Below are 27,218 nucleotides of genomic sequence, written 5' to 3' on the forward strand. Positions count from 1 at the left end.
TTCTTATTTCTAAAAGACCCCATGAAGTTTCTGCAGCTTGATTTCGAGACACATCAGCTCCGAGTCCCGGTGTCTTCCTCTCGGAGCTGAGCTGAGGCGTCCGTCCTGCGGGCCAGCAGACACTATACTCCTGCACATCCTGCACGGCTGGATGGGTGGGTGTGAGGTGGATGCAGCTCCCGCTTTTATCCCCTTATTCACACTTTGTCGTGCTCGGTGCAACATGACTGAGCCTCTGCAAGCGAGTCACAGAGAAAGTGGCGGGGGGGGGGGGGGGGGGGAGAGACAAGACTGAGGATGAAAATATCTATTTAAAGAAAGAAGGGGAGAGAGAGAGAGAGAGCTGAGGAGGAGGAAGTGTTTGGGCACCTTGTTGTGCCTTTTTGTGTTTGTGTTTGTGTGTGTGTGTGCGTGTGCGTGTGTGTGTGCGTGTGCGTGCGTGTATGTGAGAGAGAGGGAGGGATAGAGAGGGAGGAGGGGGAGTCCTTCACAGACCTACTGACAGAACAGTGTTGGAGAGGATGTGGCTGTTTTTACGCACCGGCTCAACGCTGCTGCTGCTGCTTCAGCGGATCCATCGGATGGTTTAGCGCCTTGTAATCGTCGGGTATGTTCTTTTCCAAGGCTCAGGACTGAGTGGGACTGCTGCTGCTGACTTGTGTGTCGCTTGTTGTAACCTGGAGGGGGGGGGGACATCATCCTTGGTTGAGGTGCGGCGGCGGAACGGACGCAGAGCAACATGAGCGCAGGGAAACTTGTGAGGCTCAGGATGGACGTACCCGTCATCATGCTGCTCATCCACTTGACCCACACTGAGATCAGAGGTAATGAAAAGTGGAGGAGGGACTTTCTGTGATATTGATCACATATGTTTTTTTAATTATTGTTTATTCCGTTATTTTATTGGTGATGGTCAGTGTCCGTAAAGCAAACATGTGGCCCTGCTGAATACTGCTGAAGAAAAAAGGAATCAAGATTATCATGTTGGGTCATCCTCATATTTGCATTTGTGAATTAGTGGAGGAGAGAATTTTTCAGAAAATAAGGAGCTGAGGTCTCCGCAGGTAAAACCTCATTCAAACAATGACCGGAGGGTTTGAGTTGGACACCAGTCTTGTTTCTTTGGGGAATCGTCGGCTCAGCTGCAGGAATGAAATAGAAAATCACTCTTTGACCACGGCCCTGGAGAAAGAATCAACTGTTAGATGCTTTTTAATTAGATGAGAGATTGTGTTCCATTTATATTACAAAGTTTCTGATACTGTGGGTAACAAGGTATTCCTCTGAGATTGTTCAGGCGTTTCGTTGAATTCCTCTCGCGCCTGTGAGTCATCTCCTATTGTGTCAGCAAATACGTGGCTGGATGAGATTCTGTATGAGCATTACTTTGGCACACACACACACACACACACACACACACACACACACACACACACACACACACACACACACACAGTCACACACAGGACAGACTGCACAGCTGCTGCTCTGTTTCACACTTTAATTTATAGCCAATCACACTCTGGTTCAATCAGGCTGGAGGAGTCTTTCAGGAATTAGGTGGGACTTTTGGCAAAATGAGAAAATTAAAGCAAAATGTGAAAATGTGGATTTTACAGAAAGATCAAGATTTTGTTCAGTTTAGTCAAATGTAACACATTCTTATATAATCACAGCTGTGATGTATATATAATTATAAGTTTATATCAAATTAACAGCAACACAATGATATCACACAATGAAAGTGTGGCTTAAGTAAACAAGTGAAAAAATGCATTGAAAAATAAAAGTATTCATTGTGCAAAATTGACCACTCAGCAGGTATGATAATAAATTCATTTAAATTATTAGAATTCGTATTAGGTGACAGCAATCTGATAACTGTCCTGAAAAACAAACTGCTAAATATAAGAGAAACTGAGTGAAATCAATACAACAGAACAAAATGCATCAGAAAAGAATAAAACAAAGACTACATGACTGTCATGCTGTGATCGATGCCTCTTGACGCCTCAGTTATATCTTTAACACAATTCTTTTCCAGGCGTCATATTCTGCTGTTTGAGAAGCGATTCGCAACAGGTCTGATATTTTTTCCATCACCTTGACGCAGAGTAACACTTGGAAAAACGTTTAGCACTTTATCCACTTATCAATGTCAGTGATGGAGCAAATCTGTTCTAAATACTGTGACAGTTTCTGCAGCCCGGGGAAGGAATGGGAATGACTGGGGAGGCTCCCAGCGTTAAACCAGTTAATCTCTTTCCCAAGCATGTGAGATGATGTATTCACTCCGTGTCGTCACTGTCAGATCAGGTCCTCTCGGTCCTCAGGGAGAGGGGGTGAGTGACAGAGGATCAGGGCTCATTACCACAGAGATTGTGATTGGTTGTCTCCAGGCGATGTCAAGTGATTAATTATCGACTGTTATTGTAATAATGAATATGTTGATGCACAATTTTCATTCCCCTCCTCATTTCAAAATCATCTTCATAATTTACCTTTTATATGGCAATTTAAAGATAGCTCTTTGCTTGTGATTTGATTAAATTAATGATTTAAATGATGGACACATATAAAAAAAAAAAGAAGATAAACGCATAGGATCAGAGACAAACTGGCCTCAAACACAAGGACACTGCAGCTCCCCTTGAGCCTGAAGGGCACCTTTTCCAGTGATCTTAAAAAAGACCACGAGGACTGATATCTAGGAGTGAGAGCAATTTGGTGCATCTTGATTGGATTTTCGGGAGCTGTTGTGCGATGGCGGAGCTCTCTACCACATGCCATCCGATGACTCTGATTTTAATCTTGAGGCTCATGATAAAAACAGCATTTTTGGTTCAGGTCTCTTTTGTGTCTATACGCAGCACAGATAGACTAATCTTCACCTTTATTGAAAACACAGTGCATGCACTTTCCTTTTGGGCAAAACAATGGATTCTTATAACAATGATTTACAAAGTTCTGCTGCAGCAGAGCTGACTAAGAACAGAAGGAGAAGTTCCATTCCATTTATTTTAAAGTGTTTACACTGGTTAACTGTTGGTTAAATTGAGTTCAGGTTATTTGCACCTGACACCTCCGTCACAAATGCTTTTATTTAACTTATGAACCAGAACGATACGCCTTTTCTTCAGTTTCATAGCTGTTGAGCCTGGTTATATATTGATCGATTGATATATAAAGACACCAAATAATTTCACAAAACCACTAGATTTAATTAAATCATTTAAAATTGTTTTTCAATATATAGATTTGAAGCAATACCTAAATCAATCAGTTGATCAATCAATCAAACCCTTCATAAAAGTCCAATGACCAAAGAGTGACTGACAGATGGTTAAAATGGAATGGGACACAATAGATATATTAACAGCTATTAAAAGCGTCGACCTGACTCATTAAGTTATTATTAAGCATATTTTGTCCCATGAGGTCAGGGGGGGGGGGGGACAGAGGCTGGCGTGATGTCAGTCTGCATGTCCTCTTAGCTCCAGTCTCCGTGTGTCCAGGTGTGTGTCACCCTCGGAGGCAGCGAACAGTCCGATGAGAGTCGGCCTGAATCTGCTCTTTACATCTGGGAGGACACTCTACCGACTGCTCCACTGATTCAAACATTGTGTCCGTGTACGCAGCAGCTCGGCACCACGGTTTCAATATCTGTCAGGATTAATCTTGGTTTTTCTTGCCCAGCTTTAACAGTTGGTTTGTAATAAGAACTGAAGGGAAACGGAAGCTGTGGAAGTGGCTCTTAAGTCACTCACTCACCCGTAAGGTTCAGGTCGAGCAGGCTGCAGAGAGGGGACTTTGTCATTCTGTCACTGTTGGACCTCACGTAAATGCAGGAGGCATTCCACCTGCACTGGAAGAAAACTGGCAGCTGAAGCTCTAACACTGACATGGGAAGAGTGATATCCGTGAAACGTGTTCACCGAAGCTTCATTTGTCTCGGGCTTATTTTCATTCAGCGCATGAGCCCTCCAGTGAGCGATTCGTCTATTTATCCACATTATGGCCCTGTTTGTTCTGAGCTATTCATTTGTCTCCTCACACCGTCCATAAGCTCCACACCACATGTTCCAACAAATTTATCCTCGTCTATCACTCTCTCCATCACGCTGAGTTCAAAATAAAACATTTTCCATGAGGGCGCAGTGCTGATGTTCGGTCTCGAGGGTACGTTCACACATTCCAGGACTATCTGTCAAAGTGAGCATCACCTCACACACTGCAAAAATGTTAACGTTTGCAAAACTCCAAATGTGCATACTGCACATTGAAAAAGAAAAAATCTACAGCTGTGCCAGATAATTATCTTTTATTCTAATAATACATTTTTCATAATTAGAAAAACCAAGAGCTCTGGTTTTCGATTTAACCAGTAAGTGTCATTAGTAGATGTGAAATTTGTCATTTTAAATTTGTTTATATACACAGACTGTGAGGAGCCGGCGTTCGAACCACAAACCTTCTGGATAGTGGGCGACCCGATGTTCCCCTTGGGCCACAACTGCAGAGCCAGCATTTTCAAACTCTATTCAATGAAAACACTTAACTTCAGGACGTTAGGTTTCCCCTGAGGCTAGATGAGAGGTGACTCAGCGTGTGGATATCAGTCATTAATTTATTCACACAAACATAAAACATGAATAATATTGTATTGAGGGTAAGTTTGCTCAGTTTAAGAAGCCGTTAAATATTCTCTCTTCACTTTATGTATTTTATCATTTTAAGCCAAATCAATTTTACAGTGTCGTTTAAACCCATTTTGCTTGAGTGCAGATCCAAAACTAACATATGCCACTGTCCAGACACTGATGCATCACGGTGCCCTCAGTGCCTCCATGTTTTCTGGCATCAATCTGTAACGGTAATAGTTTAAATAAGATTTAACTTCTTCCCTCTTATAAAATTGAAGCTATTTTTTGGTTTTAGAAACTAGAGGTGCTGTCATATAGAAACATTTTCCGTGTTTATGGAGCTTTGCGTTGTATATATGTATATTTCTGTTGCTTCTCCTGGATATATACCTTTTGACTTCACATTAGAATGAAGGCAGGAGCTGGTGTGGTTTGTTCTGATGAATTTTTAATCGATGCCTCAATGCCGAAATGTGATTGTTTGTAATATTTCTTCGGACATTTTCTGGTTTGTGGAATTTTCCTGGTAACCTGTTTGTTTCGTCCAAATATAAAGACAAAAACTCCAAGTTCTTTTGGGAGAGTCACATTAAGTATTGATGTAAGAATCCTAACATAATATAATCAAAACCCAGATAAACATTCAGGTCATAGTATAAAAACATATTTCTACAAATCAAAGATATGAACCAGTCATCTTGTATCCAACAACCTTTAAAATGGTTTGTGATAATAAGCAGTTTGATAGTCATTTGATCCAGTGGAACTCTCTTACATGAACAAGCTTGTTCACACCATCGTCTTTGCTCTTTTGGTTTTTCAGTTAAAATTGTATTTTTTCCTGTTTCAACCAGTAATCTGCAAAAAAACAAGAGGTACAACAAACAGCTCTTAGGTCTGTGTTTGCTAAGTGGCAACAGCGAGGGATCGGAGTAACGCTGCATGTGTCCCTTGCAGATATGAGCGGCGCCTCTGTGTTGGCCGGAGGGCGATAAAGAGGGATTTGTTTCCAGGGCTTGTTTTACAGGCCAGAAACCGTGACGGGTAATGTAAACTAACTGAAGAAAGTTGTCAGGCCAGAGTTTTGTGGCTGACTCATGTCTTTTGAAGCGTCAATAAATGATGAATCTTAAAAGGTTCATGGGAAACCTTTATATAGTCTCTGTGCAGCCACACCACTTTGATAGTTTTGCATAGAGCCAAATCGATTGATATGAGGAAATGGGCCCCTCGGCAAAAACATTAAAAAAAAGGCCCCCCATCGTTTCTACCATACCCAGACTGAAAGAGCTGCCAGTTTATGACCCTTTTATGTCCCTATTGAACCTCTTTGAGTGGTTGTGCGTCTCTTTTTGGTCCCTTTGCCTCTCGTTGTGGCCATCAAGTTCCATGCTTTTCAAACGTGAAATATCAAACCTGAAATAGTAGTCCCTTCATGCGAATAATTAATCAACGATCACAACGTTTAAACAAAAGAAAAAACGTTACAATGTAAATTCATATGCTGATGAAAATAAAGTTATTGCCAATAAACAAATATCCTGCCAGGTTTTAAAAAAACTAAGATATCACACTTTCAGTGAGGTAAACATTTTAGTGCATTTGTCTGTGTATATTTATTCCTTATTTTTGTCTGTGCAAGATGAGCTTGTTATGGAGTCACACATTGTTCTCTCATTTCTAACAGGGGGGGAAAAAAAGTGTCTGTAATCTCACTCTTCTCTTTCATCCCTTCCTCAGCTCTGGTGGCCAGCAGCAGGGTGGAGGGGGAGGACAGATGCCCCCTTGGCCAGTTTCCATGTGGGAACCTGAGTGAGTGTCTCCCTCAGGTGTTGCAGTGTAACGGACACAAAGACTGTCCCAACGGAGCGGACGAGCGACGCTGTGGTAAGTGGAAGTAACGTGTGTAATGTAAACTGGGACATTGTTGGAAGGCAAACATGCTCCTCTGATATTGGGTGCAATACTAAGATAATCTGCCTCTACGGAATAATTTCACGGGATGAGTTCTTGTTTATCGTTTTTCTCTAAAAGAATTCAATATATTTGTTCTCTCTGACACACAAATAATACTAATAATTACAACAACTATAGTGAAATAAACAATGGGGACGTCATCCGGCGGTCGTGATCATTATCTTCATTTAACACTGTCAACCAGAGGATAAAATATAAAGAATATCACTGTTATCCCAACAACTACGATGAGATAATCCAACGTGATCAGCAGAAAAGAGAAAAAGAAGGGGAGGTGGTCAGAGGATAGTGTGAAAAATGTTCTCAATTTCAAGTCCTCATTTTCAATTTAGAGTATATAAATGTCAGGTTGAGGAGTAATTGCAGACTTTATTTTTCCTTTTATGGCTTTATATAGCCACGTCTGTTGGGCAACACCTCTAACATACCCACCAAAGGAGAGAAACCGTATCAAGCCAGTTGCACACAGTCACACACAGTTCCAAGCCAACATGGCGTCAAGTCCAAACCAACATCATAACAGTAAAGCTGAGTTTTTTACAAGTTACTAATAAACCAGACTACCATGAGGTGACAGTGCAAAATCATGACCCCTATGAAAAACTTGGGCAGTCGCTCAAAAAACATAAAAGCAATAACTTTGCAAGTGATTTGGCATGTAGTTGTAATAGCAACCGTCGGCCATAAAGTTTGAGACATCATTTTGAAAACCTTGCCAAAGACTGAGTCATAAAGTCTGGCTTATTTACAACCTCAAGAAGAAGAAAAACCTCTTTCAAAGATAGCTAATTAATGATGCCTTCACTTGTAAAGACCAACTGTCTCCCCTTCCTCCCATCATCCGGAAATGAGGCCAAAATATCCTGGAGATACCGATGCTGGCATGTTGGGATGTGGAGTCGAGGCTGCAGCGATCGGGGACGGAGCCTCGGTAGCGAGTTTCTAAAGATACTAACGCTCGTCTTCGCCCGTTTTTATGAAAGCATCAAATTTGTAATTAAAACCACACTTACTGGGAAAATTTGAACTTAGAATTTGAAATCAGGAACACTTTGTCATGATTTACCCATTTATTGGCCAAATAGGAATACAGCTATGCTTGGTGCGGATGGCTCCATTCTTTGTTTGTTCCCTGGATTGGCAGAGAAGCATGCTGAGATAAAACAGGGGACCCGTGCAAAAACAACCATAACCATGTTTGGACTCTAAAAGGTGGAGGCTGGGGTGGGGGGGAGGCAAGTTGCCGTCAGCAGGTCGTGGGCAGCATTGTAGCCGAGTAGGGATCAGTGAGGAGGAGGTTATATTTAAAGGAACTGCTTTGTGGAGAGAATGGGCTGTGATTGGTCAGTAGCTGACAGCTTGTGAAAGCTGAGCACATGACTCCGTGTCCCGCATGAACTAACCTGATGCCTCATTTAGAGTGATGAGAACAAATCCAAAATGACACAAAACTCTGGACGTGTACTTTTCTAAAAGCCCATGTTTGGAATCCAGAGAATGTGATGAAGCAGCTTTAAGAGTAACATCTTTATACAAACTGAGTTCTGAGCCCTGAGCAACTGAAATGTTAAACAAGGTCAAGAACACAGGATGACCTTCATGTGGCTTAATCAAAGACATAGGGACGCTCTGTTGATTCAGCAACTAGAGGGAATCACAGGTGTGTGTGTGTGTGTGTGTGTGTGTGTGTGTGTGTGTGTGTGTGTGTGTGTGTGTGTGTGTGTGTGTGTGTGTGTGTGTGTGTGTGTGTGTGTGTGTGTGTGTGTGTGTGTGTGTGTGTGTGTGTGTGTGTGTGTGTGTGTCCTAGTCCTAGTCCTAGTAGAGGAAAGGAACTTTCACCAGCCACAGTATTTCTAAGAAATTCCACTTAATTTCTACTTAAAGTAACAAAAGCAACTATAACTTCATATTCATAATGACATTTAAAGGCTATTTTTTTTATTGTTTGAAACATGTGATTTTTATAGGACTCTGTTACCAAAGTTAAGCAATATTTTATGTGACACATGCACAAACAGTTATTGTTCGTGAAAACACCAGAGCAGCCCCACGGAGCTGTTCTCTCCACAGGAGCATCTGATGAACTTTAAGGGCCCCTAGATAAAAGGGACATCAACCCCCCCCCCCCCCCCACCCCTACCCATAACCATCATATAATACCAAACCACATCATTCCAATCTTCAAATGATAATTTCTTTGAAATTGTCAACATAGTACATGCTGTGCAAACACATAAATAAAGTAGTTAAGTATAAAACAAAATCCTGGACACATCATACAAAAGCACGTAGATGTTCTAGTCCTCAACCAAATCTCGAAAATAACGAACCTTCCAATTTAAGATGGTCTCACAAAGTTGTGAGAGTTGTGGATAAACGTAATCAGCCGTTCTCAGGGGGCACTCTCTCAGCTCGCGGCCCCAAGCGCTTCCCCGCCTTACCGACTCTGTTATGACTCCCCCGGTTCCCTTGTGACTTCTCAGAATTATATAATATCTGGAGAATTGTTTCCAGACATTCTCTGGAGTTTGTGTTTCATTTATAAAGAGGGGATTGAGGTTGTTTGGGTCAGAAGCTTTCACAACATCAGGAAAATGTCTGGAGTGTTCACAGGGATGAAGCCTGTAGAGCATGCGGGAGGCAGGACATGGCATTTAAATTCTGCCGTCACATGTTTTTGTTTACAGCAAATCGACACCAGCGTTGACACTTATCACCAAATGTTCTCACGTTAACATCTTCTGCTGTTTCTTCCTCGTCCACTTCATTCATCCTGACATGTTTGGGATTTTTTTCAGACAGACTTTCTCTTGCTGTATTATTTAATGCAAGTGTTCTCATCTTGGCTCAGCAGATCAATTTCCACACTTTTTACTAGGGGGCTGGCAGGCAAAGCTCTGGTGAATGTTTGACAGGGACACGTTGGCTCGGACATACAGCCCCTCCAGATAATTTCATCAGAATGTCCACAGTTCAGTTTACGTCTGAAAGGAGCTCAGGATTGTGAGCAACTGGAAAAAACCTCCTCACCACTTTCTATATTCTCTATCAACTAATTTCTCTGCCAACTGTACGATTGGGCAATAACATAGACACACACTGACAGCAGACTAAGCTGATTGAATAGTTAATCTTTTCTTTTATTCAATCTATTTTTGAAACATCTCTTTAACATGATAAACATTCATCTATACTATCTTTTCCCCCAAAAAATATTTTCTTCAGGATTATCCAGTTTTTTGGAAGGGGGGGGGGGGGATGAGGATGAGAGGAGGAGGATCAAGAAGTAGCACAAATTGATCTCATTCTGACTGTGGTTGGGCCTTCATGCCAGTAACCAGAAACACCTTCTGTGCTGTATTACTTCTCCTCTCTCCCATCATCACCGTCACGCTGTTCAGCAAGACACTGCGGGGTCGGGAAAACCCCTCAAACAACAAGCACCAGCCTCCTCTTTTCAGATCTCGTTTCTTCATTGTTCCGAAGCTGAAAGTTGAGATGCTGAACATCTTAAAGTTTACAGCTGGAATGTTGTTAACACGACTGCAAACTGCAAGCATGTGGTTGTATGTTCAAGGTCAGAAGGGGATTGAAAAATGGAGCAGTTTTTTTATTTATTGGAAATTTCTTATTAACTTTATTACCTCTGACAGGAGGCTTTGTTCTCCCCCCGTCCGTTTGTTTATTTTTTTTATTTGTAAGCAAGATTACACAAACAACAACTGAACGGATAACCACCAAACTTGGTAGAAGGAGAGAAGAAAGCCATTACATTTTTTGTGTGGATCTTCAACATTGCACTGCAAGCGTCTTTCAACATTCTCACGTTTTTTTTCCGAGGGAATAATTTATGGATTTTGATTAACAAAACAATAAGGGCTTTTTAAGGGGAAACATTTCTGTGCGTGTGTAGAATTTGGTGCAGCTTGGTTGAAGTTGAGGGAACTGTTAGGCCTCGGCGGCGATCAAGTTTAAAAATGGCAAGGTTCACAAATTTTATTAAAAAACTCATTGCCGTCAAATGTAGCTGGGTCACACAGAGGGAAGATAGGACGGCTTGGTTTATCATTCTAGTAATGTATCACAAGTAGAAATGAGAATCTGACCATGAGGCTGGCTCCCTCCTGTTCTGCAGCCGTGCACCTGAGCTGTGATACGTGATACGAGTCCCGACATGCTGCTAGTGAAATGTCTCCAGCACCTTTTAACTTCCATAGATTTAAAATGTCCTGTGATTTATCATCCAATATAAACACAGATAATGACAAATCTGTTACAACATATTGATCCGATATTAATGTGCATGCACCTCAGGCAATGTTACGTTATGTCCTGTGATAAAGTGAGAGGTCTGCTGTCGTCTGTGCAGCTGCAGAGCCGCTCGCTGCTACATCTGCTGAATACCACCTTTCTGCCAAGAGGTCTCTTATAAGATGCAGGAGCTCTGATGTTTAATCTATATGTGCAGATGCAGATTCAGCTGATGTCTGGAGCTTTTTCTGTGAGGTTTGTCAAGTTCAGTCTTCCAGGTGGAGCTATGATCTTTATGCATGTGAGGAAACCTTGAAGCCTGTCTGTGAGATGAATATAGATATTTGGGTGCCACAGAAGAAACAAAAGGAACAGGTTTTCCCTGTGCGTGCGTGTGTGAGTGACAACAGAGGCAAAAGAAGCAGACACAAATCAAACGGATAAGATGCATGTGTGCTCCAGTTGAGCGTCGTATTACTCATAACAACACTCACAATAACAATGATGTTGGCGGCTTTTCACATTTGTAGTGAAGTCCATTATTTTCATTTGTTCAGGCTGAGGGGGAAAAAGAAGTTTGCAGAACTTAGAAAGCAGCTTAACCCTGATCTCACCCCACTGCTCAGTTCTCCAGAGACCTGAGCGAGGATGACAATGGTAAGAAAATCTTACAGCGAGTCTTCAGTCTTTGCCGATTGTGTGTTGGGCCGTGAGCGATGTCAAAAAACCGGATATGTGCAAGTGGATCGGGTGAAAGTAATTGAAAGGGAAGGACAGATGTGTGAAGCTGAGCCGACTCTGGCGTCTAGAGGAAACTGACAGATACGATGTGATGTAGATATAAGGCCAAGTAAAACTGCTGAGTGTCCACTCTTAGCTTAGGTGAGGGTAGGATTCCTTTTTGTGAAGTATGTTATGTGACTTGTTAGACTGCTTCTCATACACACAACCGCATCGTCTCATATCCACAGTTGGGCCTATTGTTCAGTCCCCACACAATTTGCCGTAGGTCCATTCCACAGTGTGTAATCCAATCTCACAGTTGACATGTGTGATTTATTTAGAGAAGTTATTTTTGGGGAGATAACAGAAAATAGAATGTGTTGGCATGTTTGACAGCTGGCTCGGTCTTATGGCAGATATGCAAAGTTTGTCTTTCGTTAAACATCTTGAGCTGATCAGACGGTGCAGACGAATACTAATATGAACCATCGGTGTGATAAGAACCAACTGAACGGACTGAATCTATATTAGAGTTAAATTCATTTGGTATGTGCTTACTAACACGGAGGAGGCGGGTCTTATCACTTATATAGCAGCCAACCACCAGGGGGAAATGGAGACGTTTTGGCTTCCCTTACGAGGAGCAGTCATGCCCTCCATATTTAAATACAGCGTAGGGTTTGCTCCATGTCCCATCCAGTGACAGGGAGGAGGCATGGTTTATGACCTATACTGCAGTCCGCCACCAGGGGATGATCAAGATGATTCAGCATCATGTTTGGGGAGCTGTGATGTCGTCCATCTCGTTATACAGCCTACGACAGCTGTTTTACATCGGCAAAAAATATATATATAATAAAATAAACATAATAAAATAATCATTATTCATTTACAAAGGTAGAAAATGTTAATACTTAAAGTGATGATTGGATTGCATTAACACATCGACACTAGTAATACGAATAATAACAGCAGCTGTAAGTCAAGTAAGTTATTACCTAACTGTGGTGTAATTGTGTGGCAGTTGTTAAGAGAAACCTTTTAAAGTGTAGAGTTGTGTGTTGATGACATTTCACAGTTGACGTTCCAGTAGCCCGGAGCCCACTGATCTAACAACAGCCAGATTAGATTACCTTCAGTAATATATACAATAGAACCAAATCCCTGCAGGGTTTAAACTGTTGGGGTCTGTCAAGTCTTCTTAAGTGTATCTGAATTCAATCTCTGCACGGTCTAAAACAAGAAGAGTTAACACGATTCAAGGAGCAGAGATATGTCGTTCAGTGCTGCAGTGAGTTAACAGAGGAGAGTGCCTGAGCTGCTGCTGATCATTATCAGCTTTATCTCTTCCTGTGCTGTACTTACATTGTACACCATCCGGAATCAACACCACCCAGCTCCGTCCCTCTCAGGGTTTTATCTGTGGTGCACACCTCACTGTGGCTCCTTGTTTGTCTTTGCAGGAGACAACATCGGATGGGCTGACTTGTTTGGTCCAACACTACAGAATGCCAGTCCTGTGGACCAGTACTTCCTCAATGAGTGTTGTAAGTGTTTATATCTGTGTGTCTCAATGTGTGTATTTAAATTGATCATTTACAATTGATCATGTGTGTACGTTCATGATCCATTTATCCATTTCTACTATCTAAATAACCATATCTTGTACTTTCCTATACTATTCTATTCTATCCTGCACTGAGCTGTACTATACTATACTAAACAATACTATACTATACTATACTACTCTACAATTATTGTTCTATACTATACTACATGGCATTATACTGTACGCTACTGTATTATACTTAACTGTACAATATTATACTATGCTACACTATAATTAACTATATACTGCACAATACTACTTTATACTATACTGTGTGTTACTATACTGCACTGTACTAAACCGTACTATACTATAATGTACTGTTTCTTACTATACTATATGATACTATGCTATACTGTACTATACTATACAATGCCATACTATACTATATGATACTATATTACACTGTACCATTCTATAATATACTGTACAGTACTTTATGCTACACTGTGTTGCACATTGCTAGGCTACACTACGTTACACTATAGGCAAGGCAAATGTATTGATATAGTGCATTTTAATATAAAGAGGTTATTCAATGTGCTTTACAGAAATATAAAAAGCATGAGCCTACAGATCAGAAGCATTAAATAGACAAACAGTAGTAGTACATGTTTTTTGTTTGTATTAAGTATTAAAGCATAAGTTCCTGAACAGATTAATTTTATTTAAAGTGAAGGATTAAGAGTTCTAGATATTGCACCATAAATATATTATGCATACCACACTGAAGTATACTAGTCAGAGATACCAGTGCTTTCCTCTCCCCTCATTAAAAAGCAGCATACGACACTGCACAGACCCCCACTGTGATTTGTTACATAAGGTTTTGTGATACAGCTGCTGTGAGTCAGAGGCTGATTCAGAGCTCTGCTGTGACTTTAAGAAAATAATCCAGAATAGAAACACGTATTTTTTATAAAAATTCCGAAAATAATTATTGTTTAATGAGGAGTGCTCATGATGTACTTGAATTGATCCTTTAGCCCCAAAGCTGCTCTGGTGAACACGATGTTAATTAATGAAATGTTTGTTATTTTCTGAGAAAGAATAACAAATTCATGTTCTTAATGTCTGTGTAATAATCTGTGTGTGTTTGTGTGTGTAGTTCTGCAGGAGTACCCAGAGAGTTGTGACTGCATACAGACAGATGTGGAGTGTGTGGAGGTCAACCTGAAGGACGTCCCTGCCCTCTCTCCAAATGTGACCTGGCTGTAAGTGTCCTCCAATTGTCAAGATTCTGTGTACAAACATGTGTGTTTGTGCCTCTGACCGTCATCACAGTCTTTATTCCCTTCAGGTCCTCAGCATTAAGGTAGACATTGCAGATTCTTCTTCAGATTCTGGAAGATATAGAAAGAGGCAGAGAAACAGATAATTTAAAACATTTATTTTACACATTTAAGTGATCTCAACACAAGTCAAGCTGAACTCACCGATATGTAAAAGTATTTTCTGAGAGTTATTGATTCATTAACAGCTGGACAATTGGACATGCTGAGCAGAGGAATGATCTGAAAAGAGCAAAGAAAATCGAATTACAATGACTCTTCTCAAATAAATGTCAATTTCCTTTGGCCTTTGGTTGCTCGCTGCTCTTTTCAGCTCTTTTCACCATCATGCTTTTGACCTTTGTCTGTTACACTGGACTCAAGTCTAAGTGTAATTATTGTTAGCAAAATTGTGCCTTTATTTAAAGAGGCATGACAATATTAACAAATGCAACAAAAAAACAAGCAATTGCTTTCAGATGATTAAAAGTAGAATCAGCATTTGCCTTCCTGGTCTCGTTTGAGATATCTGCTGAAGATGCAGCAAACATCACAAATGCTGCCAGTCACTGTCTCGGCTGCTGCAGCACTCAGCAGGTCTGGTTTTTATTTGGGGGGGGGGGGGGTCAAACCTCAGGGCACATGTCTCTATGGAAACCCACCTGTCTCTAAGCCCCCTTCACCAGCAGGGGAATCCTCAGAGACAGAACTCGAACGCAGCAAAAAATATACTGTTGTTTTTTTGTTAGGCTTTTTGCCAACACTCTCTTTTATAGGAATCAATCAACCTTACTGCTAAGTCGGCTGCCACCTGACATTGTGTTTGATTTCAACAAAGCAGACGCGTTATGTCACAGCCGGTAAATGGTGGAAGTCCTCCTCCTCCAATTTTTATTCTATTCACTAAAAACACATCTCATCAATTAGATTAAATTCTCTCTTAAGGTACATTTCCACAAAATATTGCCTGGAACCAAGTTGATCAATTATAAAATCCAACTTTGCTATACGACATTAAACCACTTTAATTTCCCTGCAAGGCAAACTCCAGTGATTGAATTTGAAATGTAATCTGTATGCGTTTTCCCAAATGCCTTATGCAGTTTAGTGGTTTATATAATTTAAACGTAAGTATGGAACATTTTTCCTAAAGTCGAATTTACCAGGATTACGTTCTTAAATGTAATTTTCTTTCTGTTCCCTCATGTCTTAGCAAGAAATCAAACAGCAGTATTACGTAAAAGGTCAAACATCAACTCAAACACTCTTTTTGTCTCCAGTTTCCACCATATTCATGATTCTGGTTTCACTCCTAAATCTATTTTACTGTCTCCTTTGTTACGTGATGCATTCTGTTTGCTGCGGTTTCATTTGTTGTCTCATTTACTTCTTTTATTTAGTGGGTTCAGATGCTGTTCCTAATGAGTTAAGTCATTTTAGTTGGAGGCCTAATAGCTTAATTGAATCATCACCTCATACTATTGATCCCTCTGTTACAAAAACCAATAAAGATGTCCCAGATTTCCCATTGAGCTTCTAAATGTTGAACAATTTCCCTAATTAGAGATGCATTACTCACAAAAACTGGCTTATAATCAGTCTCATTTACTGAATCCAGTCTGAGATGATAATATAGTGTGGTGTGGTGGAGCGGCCATTCATCAAAAACAACCTAGCTATCTCCCTTGTTTTGTTCTTTTCCCTCTGTGGTGAGTTATCGGTCCCTCAAAGCTCCCGAGCAGCCAACAACTCGTCCGAACAAGCCACAACAGCCTTTAACAATAACAAGCAAACAAGAGGATCTTTGGGGACTTTACTGTTTTTTTACTTCGTGCCGGGGGCAATTGACTTACTGACTAACCTCTGAAACTATACTTTCCCAGAATAGAAATCAAGTCTTCAGGATCTCACTCTAATTCTCAACACATCCTCGACCTTTGAATGAAATTTCAGTTTTCCCAAGAGGTATATAAATCGGGTGATCATTAGCATATTCCTATTAAAAACTGAGAGCATTTGTCTTGAACTGTGATGCTTGAGAAAGGTCATTTTTCAAATTTGTTCCTGTTTGTCTCTAGGCAGTCACTCGGGTGGATTATATATGTGTTCATGTCTTCATCTTCTTAGCAACTTAAACCATTTCTGCATCTGTTTTCAATCATTGTTCAAGGTCCAGTAACTGCAGGACGGTTCCCTTCTCCATTCTCTGCAGAGGCTGCTTATTTATTTATAAAATCAATCATGTGTCCTTACTAATGACAGTTAAACCTGGTTTAGATATTTATTCAAGATTATAATATGACACTTAATCCGCTTCTAGCCAAAACACAGTTTGAGATGTTATTGGAATCACCAAAATAGTTTTAACCAAATCTTAAAAAAACAATCTCTGTTACAAATTAAATTGAGCTGTGACTGTGATTGGTCAGATGAGTGTTTCTGCGGGACTTTATTGTGTTGTTTTCATACAAATCTGGAGGTTTTCCAAGAGAAAACCACAGATTTTGGAATAGAATCTGTGAAGTCACCCTGAGGCTGTCCCTGGAGGAGCTGGGTCAGGTCTGACAGCCACCAAGACACAGGGCTCATCTCAGCTTGAGCTTGGAGAGGACCGGTTTTAGCAGGAAAGCCTGAGAGGTTTTCTTCTGCTCTCCCCGGGGACTAAAAGTCAGGATACCTCCGCCCGAGCTGCATCGATTTTCCCACGCCTGTTTTTAGATGAGTGTCGAACAAGTCCTTGAACTTTAAGTGTTCCTTCAAGTAGGTCAAATGGATGATAACGATGAAGGGACTTTATTACTGTAAATTAACAATAGTAAATCAAAGGTGCTGCACGTTTTCATTTCAGCTCCACTTAGCTTACACTTGTCTGGGTCATAGGCCTTGATGTTGCGGAAGCTTTCTAAATAATAGCCAACATAAAAATCTGCATTAGTAACCAGCACGTTCAGTCCTTTTTTTTAAACCTTCTAACTTTAATGAATAGAAAACACACAGACTGTTGATGTCTTGTGAATGTGATATTTGAGGAATTCATTAGGGAATGCCCTCAACAAACATTCACCCTGACTCTAGGACGAACTTTGATTATCAAAGGTTTCTGCCATTGTGACCCCACGTCGATTCCATACACATGACATATCAGGAACGCCTGGTGGAAATTTTATAACATGTCCATTCAGACTCAAGGGTGGGTGGTAATTCTATAGTTAATGATACGTGACCTTTTAAATGGATTTTGGTAACGGCCTTTGCACCATTTGTAGCATTCCAGTCTGACCTTCCTCAGCAGAGTTTGAATATCCTTCTTTGTGGAAACACATCAGCTGCCTCCCTGCCTGGGACTTAATGTCTCCTAATTATCTCTTCTTGTAAACTAAGTATTCAGTACTCAGCTCAGTTTTTCAGTCTCTTATCGAACTCGGTGAAAACCTCCGGCTCAGACCCCGTGTGGAAATAACGTTTATCGTTTGTGAATAATTAATTTGTTGCCCTGTTGAGCTGCTGTCAGAAAATAGGAGCTAATATAATCAGTTCAAATGAAATCTTTGAGATGAAGACAAACAAAAAGCAGTTCCCAACTCAGCTCTTCAGAGATTGAAGTCATTCACACTACATCACTGATTGTCTGTTTCTCTCCCCTTCAAAACAATTTTTTTTGATCATTTCCCTTTGCTGTGAAAAAATGTATCTTGTTCTTTCTCTTGCATCTTAAATTGTTTGAAGAAAAGTCCCCCTCTGCCGTTTTTGTTTCTGTCTTCTCTTCTCTTCTGCTTTTCATTTTATCTTTTGTGAATCCCTTTGTAATGAGACGTTTGAGAAAGTGCAGTGTAGATCACATTGAATATGGGTTTCACTTGACCCTGGTCTGTAGTTAAATCCTTTGTACAGTCACAGTCTCGTAATTATCTCGCTGTGGGGAGGGTGCTGATTTATATATGAGTAGAGAGGAACATTGTAGGACAAAAAGAAAATCACTGCGGTCTTTGTTGTCCTTGGTGCCTATTTCCTGGAGATTTGTTGCTCACTTTATCTCCACTCTGCACACGGGAAGACATTTTAGATTTTACCACCAATGTGTTGTGCTGTCCATCTGTTATAGGTGTTGGTGTGTGGGTATCTGTATAATGCATGTTTTGGTACAAATTCTCAGTTTGACACACCGATGGACTGATTTCGATTTCAGTGATTCAAAGCTCAAGGTCGCTGTAACCTCACAAAACATTTATTTTGCCTTGTGAATGCAAAATCTCAGGAACACCGAGGAATCATTTCAAATTTGGGACAAATGTTCAGCTGGACTCACAGATGAATTTATTAGACTTTGGTGGTCAAAGGTCAAAGTCATTATGACCTTGCAAAATGTGGTCATGTGAAAGCAACATCTCTGTAACACCTCGAGAGAAATTTATTAAAATTACGTGCAAATGTTCGCTTGGACCACAGAAAAAACGATTTGATTTTGGTGGTTGAAGGTCAAAGGTCAAGGTCAGAGTGACCTCATAAATCATTACGGAATTACGTCAAATTTTGATGTTGTCAGTCATCACTTGGACTCAAGATTAACTGATCAGATATCAGTTGTCTGAGGTCAAAGGTCATGGCGACCACATATGAGGGCACGGTCACACATATCCGAATGTATCAGTGGCGAACATTTGCATCCCGTATACTTTCAATCAAATAAAACATTTGCTTCCTGTGGTGAGGCATAATTCATCTTTTAAACGCAGTTCAAATTTTGACCTGCGATATTCAATTCACATTCAGTTATGTGTGACTGGGTCTTAAGTATTGTAAAGAAAATATATGTAGCTTGGTAAGCTAGTATGTGTATACGTTTTTGCCATGCTGGTATTATGTTCATGACCTTTTAGTGAACTCTCCATATTCCAGTACTTTCCTGGACTTTAACTTTCCCGACTCTGACAGATGATGGTTCTTTTACTGCAGAGATATGGCAGCAAGGACTTTTTAAAAGCTATTTCCAAATACCTGCAGCAGGAGCTAAGAGTGCTGCTGTTTTTGCCCATAATGCCTCAGACCTTTAGTCTTCTCTTCTTAACTGTCTGAATGTTACTGCACTCCTGATGTCTGTTTATGCAAAATGGGTGTTGTGTTTTACCCATAAAAAGTAAGTTTTTCTGGGTTGTGTTCCAGTTCGCTGAGGAGCAATGACATCCGAGTGTTGTCGGATTTTGTTTTCTTTGAATACTCGGCTCTACAGAGACTGTGAGTATTAATCTGCTTGTGCTTCTTTCCTCATCCTCACAATGTTTTACATCTACGATATTATCTTTATTGAAATGTATTGTCTCATTATAGCAGTTGTTAATACTCGTGGTTTATGGGTTATTACTGTGTGTCTACTTTCAGTGTGTGTTTGTCTATGGCCTGTTCCTAATAATTCCTCATACTTTTTGAGGGATATACAGAAAGTGAGAGAGACAACAAATACTCAGTAGATAAGAAAAACATGAATGACAAGAGAACAATTTGTCCACTACAAAGACAGGTAAATACAAGATATAGATGAAAATGTACGTGGTCCTCCAACACACTTTTTTCAGACAAAAATCACAGGATACGACTTTCTCACAATGAAGATCTGTTCAAATTAAAATACTGATCCTCGAGGGGACAATTTGAAGCCAGTGAAACTCCAAACCAAAGTTCACATCTAAAAATTAATCTAGAAAGACAATTATGACAGAAATAGCAGAAATAAAGAAAAGAAAATTAACTGCATGAATTAAACGTTATATAGAACTAAACTAAACTGCGCTTCTTTATTTAAAAAATAATAATGAGCAAAACAAAAATGCTAAAAATTATTTACATATTAAAATTGTGCCTGTAAAGAACAGGGCACCTGCTGATGATCTGATTAGATGTTGGAGCCCCTTTCTGCATAAATGTGGGTGTTAATGAGAGAACAGTGCTTTCTCACTGTTCTAACTGCAGACGCCCAGCATGCAAAGACAAATATGTGGGTATAAAAATATTTGCTGCTTAATGAGATAAATGGACCAAATTAGGGGGTAATGATAATTCAAAAAGAAGGTATAAGCATCGTTAATTTTCACTTTGATGAGGAAAAGCCTCAGTACTCTTGATGAAGAATTAGTAGCACTTTGAGTCGCATATGTAATTATTTTGTCATGGAGATGATGTTACAAAGGACGGAGCCTATTATCATTAATATCTCTGCAAAATCATAATCTATCAAGTTCTAGAACAGAACAAGAGCTGTTTTCATGTTAGGTCCACGAGCCTGGAAATGGTGTTGTAATAAGAATTAAATCAGTCCATGTACTTATTGAGTAAAATAATCGTTTTTATCTGGCAGGTCTATCTGCAGAATCTATAAAATAACAGCTGCAGACTGATAAACATTCAAAAACACATTTGCTGTCTTCAAAGTTCACAGAAAGTTGCCCATTTCTAAACTTTATACACAGATCAAAGGTCAGTAAATGCTCGCTTGTTATAATTTTTGTTTTTAAGGGTCATCATTTGCATCAGAGCATCTCATTGTTCCCTGCTGACGACTGTCCGGTGCCTGTTGTTGTGTAGGGAATATGCTGATTACTGTATTATCCTGTCATTGTTGTCTAAAAATGAAACAATTGTGCACCGGATGATAATTATGATATTACCCTAACAGCATGCTATTAATCACTTTGACATTATGTTCGAGTCAGGAGTGTGTGTGTGTGTGTGTCTGTCTGTCTGTGTGTGTGTGTGTGTAAATTATGTATATATTCATGAGTTTCAGGAGAGAACAACTGAATAATTTCCCCCTCTTATTTTTCTCTTCTTTTCTCAGGTTTCTGCAAAACAACAGCCTCCAGTTCATTTCCACACACGCCTTCAGCGGCCTGCACAATTTAAAGCGTCTGTAAGTTTCCTACTCACGTCATCAACGATACTGATCTCTCCTCACGAGACTACATGGATATTCTGTTCCCTCAACACACTTTTCGCTTTCCTTCACTTGAATCTCCGATGTATTTATCTCGAAGGTGTCGAATTAATTTACGTTTTCTGTGACAATTGATCCAGCACGTTTTCTACAGCATATGGATTCTGACTGGTTTTATAATTAATAATGTTTAATTTCCTCAAATTCAAAAGAGAAGTTTCTGGTTTCTGGTAATTATAAAGTGATGTTTGCAAATGCTTTCCACTGTTAATGTTCTGACTGTGACGATATATATTTTAAATAGCACATGCCGTGAAGGACAAAATTAAAAGGAGTGAGATCATTAATCCTTGACAGACTTTAATAGGGAACTGCAGTTTATCCTGACAATAACAACAACGCTGTTGGGTCAGTTTTACAGGTTTCAACCAGAGGGAGAAACTCTGAGGTGTCCTTGTCTGTAACTGTGTGCCAAGACTGCAACAAACCCTGTATTTCTTTATAGACTGAGCCCTTGTTATTGTTTTAGACAATTAATTGTCAAAAAGTTTGCCTCAGAACTTCTCACAGTCTAAGATGACGTTTCAGAATGTGTCAAATAAAAACTGTAAGTGAAATCCTTCCTTTAGAGAAGCAGAAACTATGCATTTTTAGTGCAACTCAAATTTTGTATTAATAATAAAACTAGCTGCAATCACGAGCTAATTGATTAATGAAAGTATTTATTTCTGCTCCACTGTATATTACTTAACAACTTAATGAATGTTGGTATGTTTTTGTCCATCGTATCGATCAGGTTTCTCAGCGAGAACTCGATATCCTCTCTCAGTCCTGGTGTGTTCAAGGACCTCCGCCGGTTAGAGTGGCTGTGAGTAACACACACAAACACACACACACACACACACACACACACTCTGTTATGTGTCTGTGGTGTTTCTACAGTTCGATCTTATGCCTAGTCCTATTTTCTCCACAAAAACACATTTGAGGCAATTGCACTTAAAAACCTTAAATACATCTTGTTCATCTGTTGAGATCAACAGCTTAAGGGAATTGGATTGTTATAAGTTCAGAGTTTATTACTGTGCCCTTTGTTTTTGGCCTGTGGGCTCAGTCTCCTGCCGTCAGCATTGGGTTGATAAACCATCAACCCGCCTCCATGACACCTCTGGGGAAACTCATGCCAGCAAGCTGCCGAACAGTAGAGCAAATGGTACAATATGTAACTGAGAAATATCTGCATGGTACTCCGAAGATCTAGTGACGATAATGGACGTAAAATCTATCAGAAAGCACTAAATTCAGGAACTAGTAGATTTCAGTATTCTAAAAATGATGTATGAAGCTCATAAGAAAACTTTGTCCAGCAACAGCAAGAAAAGAATACAAAAAAAAGAAAGAGCCATTAAAATTTAAAAAGAGATCTTTAAAAAATGGATTCAGATTGTGAGGGGCTGTGATGGCCTGCAGCTATTTTAATTTCACATGTTATTGAATGATTTGTTAGTTAATCTCATGTGAAAGAGGGGCAGATTATATAAGGTTTTATACTTACTTCTCCTTTTCATTCAAGATTTGAGATTTTGTGTTTGCATTTAAATGGTTTTGTTTGGTCGAATAATGTACTTAAACTACATTCCATCAAAAACCATGCTGCACCGTCCATTTCTGGGTCTGCACGGTGCAGCACAGTTTTTGTCTACACTGTTACCCTCCAGCCTCAGGTTATTTGCTTACACTGTTAGCATCTAGCCTCAGGTCATTAGCTTACACTGTTATCCTCTAGCCTCAGGTCATTAGCTTACAATGTTAGCCTCTAGCCTCAGGTCATTAGCTTACACTGTTAGCCTCTAGCCTCAGGTCATTATCTAACACTGTTATCCTCTAGCCTCAGGTATTTAGCTTACAATGTTAGCCTCTAGCCTTAGGTCATTAGCTTACAATGTTAGCCTCTAGCCTCGGGTCATTAGCTTACACTGTTAGCCTCTAGCCTCAGGTCATTATTATCTTACACTGTTAGCATCTAGCCTCAGGTATTTAGCTTACACTGTTAGCCTCTAGCCTCAGGTCATTAGCTTGCACTGTTAGCCTCTAGCCTCAGGTCATTAGCTTACACGGTTAGCCTCTAGCCTCGGGTCATTAGCTTGCACTGGAAGCAAGAAACTGTTTGAGTCTCATACTTAATATACAGACAGAAGAGTGGCACTTTGAAAACAACAAAATACATGAATGAAAGTTTGACTTTGATTCGTAACTTAAACCTATTTCCTCTTTTTTCATGTATGTTCCAGGATCTTGGATCATAACCCGCTAACAAGTTTGTCCCAGGACACGTTCATCGGGCTCCAGTCTCTTGTGTATCTGTGAGTTTTATCATTTCTTCCTCTGTAAATAATCTGTTTTGCAAAATTTCACACCTTGTTTCATGCTCAGTCATGTCTCTGTATTCTGATGGGGATCATTGAGGGAGTTTTATTTATTTCACTAGCCAGTTAATCAAAAGTCAAACAGAGCTGATTAAAAATTGTTGACCTGAATGCTTCACAGAGAAATGTGAATTATAATAATTTTAATTGAATAGATGAATAACAGACACTGAGACTTAATTTACATTATATCGCACTTTAGTAGCTCTTGCTGCCATTTTGTCCTCTCAGACATTTACTACAAAGTTCAGTCTCCATCTTTTCAAGCCAAGTCTCGTTTCTCTTCCTTTCTCTGTACTTGTCAAGTTCTTGTTTATTTCTAGCCAACTTCTGATGTGGCCTCAGATCAGCTCGATATTATTCTTGGGACAACATGACGATATTGTTCTGCCAGGCTTTGCTCATGTCTGTCCTTCTTCTTTCCACTTGACTCATTCTCTTGGCTGTTTTCTTTGCTCACTTACTGTAGGTACGCAGCAGGTTCCATTTCAAAGTTCTATCAAAGTTTATGCGTGAATAAGAGATAAGAGACATGTTAATGTGCCCCCGCTCTCTCTGCCTGTTTGGCAGGAGTGACTTTATAGAATTATGTGTTATGTACTAAGACTTTTTAGCTTTACCTATGTCCTTTCTGCTAACATGGAGCCTTATGTCATCCATTATAGACAATTTTTTAGATACTAAACCAGTACCAGTAACTTCCTTACTATGTTCATTTATTTCCCAGCAGTTGTTTATCTCAATTATATATTTGTAAAGAGGCCACGTATCTTGTTTCTAGGTATAAAAGCTGGAAGTGCTTTGCTCTGTAACTGAATCTCCGGCTGTAAACGTTTGATCTCTGTTTCTCGTGATGTTGAAATGTTCCCCTCTCTTGTCAGATCCATGGTGGACGCCTCACTGCAGCAGCTTCCTCACCCCAGCTTCTGCGAACACATGCCTGCCCTGGACTGGCTGTGAGTCTGCTCTGACAGTACTTGTGTGTGTGCAGGTGTGTAGTGCATGTGTGTGATTCAGTGACTGTCTACAGAATTTAACAGGCAGACAGATGTGTATGTGTGTGTGTATGCATGGGTTTGTGCTTTGGTGCGTACATAAAAAGCAAATGAGGTCTGGTAGATAGAGGTGACGAGGGGTTGTATAGTTTCTGATATGAAGCTGAGACGATTTCTCCTCCAGACTACACGAGAGCTGAAGTTCTCCTCAGCACATGTCACTTGGTCAACTCCATCGGCTATTTTGGGGTCTGAGTGTAGCTTGAAGCGCACCAGCCGGATGAGTGTGAAAGTGTAATGACCTCATGCTATCTGTCGCTAATATGTCTTTGTGTTAGCAACGTCTTGCCAATCAGACCTCATACCCACCTATTTAAATTCCAAAGCAAACAATGGCTATCACTCTTTTCCTCGTCCCACACTGTAATTGTATTCTCTTTTTATTACCCTTAAACACAAACTCCAGACAAATCACATACAGTATTTTAACACCTCAACCAAGATGCTTACTTTTTTCACCCCTGTACACAAGTTCTTTGGTTGGTTGCTCAGCAGGATTACACAAAAGAACGCCAGAACAGATTTCCAAGAAACTTGGCTGAAGGGTTGAACATAGGCCCAGCAAAAACAATAATTCAGTTCTAGTACATGTGGCTTCACAAGGGGACCATTGGGCCCGGAGTAGATTGTCTACTCTGAGTTCTAGTTCCTACTTTTGTGCTGATTTGGAGGAAAAATATTTGAGGAAAAAGTTATTTTTGACACAATCTAATAAACTCAAACAGTACAACAGATGTAGTTTTCGGACTTATCTCAGTTTTCAATTTATTTTCTTACTTTTAGGGATCTTGAGGGAAATCACATTCAAACTCTCAATTTTTCCATCCTGAAGAGCTGCAGCAAGCTGGAGGTTCTGTGAGTATCTTTACTTTAAAACATTTAAAATAACAAACAGCTTTTGAGTCTCTTGTCTGTCAGCTGGGATGAATGAGGTAGTTTCCAGCATGTAGCGATGTTGGACCTCCACACGACATCGGTCAGTTATTGGGCGGTTGTGTTTCCACTGTTATTCCTATAGACCATATTGTCTTTACCTTCCTCATTTGTTTTATGTCTATTTCCCATTTGCATTAAGTTTAGTAATTTCATCAACTTTTCAGCAAAGAAATGCATTTGAATTTAGATTGAATTCAAGGGCTTAGTCAGGTCTCCAGCTGACTGTGACTGTTGCCACTTCAATGTTAAAGCCATTGCCTGCTTTGGACAATGACTCTTCTGTGTAAAACACAAAGTTGGAGCCACACCAATTCAAATCTTATATAATTTTTCAATAAAACTTGTGCTTGTTCGGGGTATCTCTGTTGCATAAACACAATCTGGTTTTGATGTTCCTGTTCTGTTTCATATTTAACAGCTAGATAAAAATAAGACTATCTTTTTTTATCATCATCGTGCAGAGTCTGGTCAGCCGGATATTTCCTGCTTTACTAACAACTGCATTATCAATGATCCAGACAGCCCAGTTGAACCTGGAAGTTAATTTACATCAAATTTTTCACTCTTGCAGTCTCCCACACACAGACAGACAGACACACAAACACACCAACACACACACACACAGACTCATTTGTCTACTTTTATTTACTTGGTTAGGGAACATAAATAACAACAAATGCGCTGCAGGATGTCCTGTTTCATCTTCATTAGTCAAATGACGACCTCAGATCTCTGCCATCAATTAATCCTGATATAATAACATTCTTTTAGCACTTTTCAAAACAAGGATAAAAAGTTTGCCTTGCAAGGACAGAGGTAAAATTAATTAAAGTCATAACTGGGTCTTCAGAAAATTATTTTTATCTCATCTATTCTGCATTTATGGATGGCACTAAAACCTTTCAATGATTTATAGCACCATAATTATAGCTTAACTAGAACAAATATTGCTCCTTGTTTAAGAACCCAAGTGAAAAACCCTCAAATGGATGGTATATAAATATAAAACCTATAGAACAAGTGTGGCAACAAGAAAACACACTTACAGTCCACAAGTAAACGAATACACACAACAATATATAAGTTAATGTTTTTTATGAGGGCTGATGCTGATATTTGGCTGCTGCTTATTCTATTAAAAAATAAAAGTTTTCAAACAAGCAGACAGATTTTTATCCCGATATGTTTGTGAAAGGCTGAGAACGAGGTATTTTTATCAGCCAGCTAATAAATCTGCGAGGCTTATAACCAAAGCATTAAACACTAAAACACACCCAATCACACTTGAAATAGATTTGTGTCTTTTTGAGGCTCAATACATTTATAAATCTCACCTTAAAATCCTTCTGTGATAAGCTTAGCGACCAAACGGCAGGTCCTTTCAGCAGCAGAGTCCCTGCAT

At 39.8% G+C, this 27,218-nt stretch overlaps 1 protein-coding gene across 2 annotated transcripts in view; it reads left to right on the forward strand.

The window, feature by feature from the left end:
• Positions 1-468: 468 nt before the first annotated feature.
• rxfp2a (relaxin family peptide receptor 2a) overlaps positions 469-27,218 on the forward strand; it is a 43,749-nt gene continuing 16,999 nt past the window's right edge. Inside the window, exons 1-10 of one of the 2 annotated variants that reach the window (XM_053442192.1) lie at positions 469-824; positions 6,384-6,530; positions 13,058-13,141; positions 14,312-14,417; positions 19,635-19,706; positions 21,304-21,375; positions 22,196-22,267; positions 23,691-23,762; positions 24,707-24,781; positions 25,664-25,735. In XM_053442192.1, coding sequence (XP_053298167.1) covers positions 740-824; positions 6,384-6,530; positions 13,058-13,141; positions 14,312-14,417; positions 19,635-19,706; positions 21,304-21,375; positions 22,196-22,267; positions 23,691-23,762; positions 24,707-24,781; positions 25,664-25,735 — 857 coding nt within the window. In that variant the 5' untranslated portion in view covers positions 469-739. The remainder of the gene's footprint in view (positions 825-6,383; positions 6,531-13,057; positions 13,142-14,311; positions 14,418-19,634; positions 19,707-21,303; positions 21,376-22,195; positions 22,268-23,690; positions 23,763-24,706; positions 24,782-25,663; positions 25,736-27,218) is intronic. The other variant, XM_053442193.1, reaches the window with a different exon arrangement.

The sequence above is a fragment of the Pleuronectes platessa genome, chromosome 15 (genome assembly GCF_947347685.1).
Source record: "Pleuronectes platessa chromosome 15, fPlePla1.1, whole genome shotgun sequence".
In the NCBI taxonomy this organism is placed as follows: domain Eukaryota; kingdom Metazoa; phylum Chordata; class Actinopteri; order Pleuronectiformes; family Pleuronectidae; genus Pleuronectes; species Pleuronectes platessa.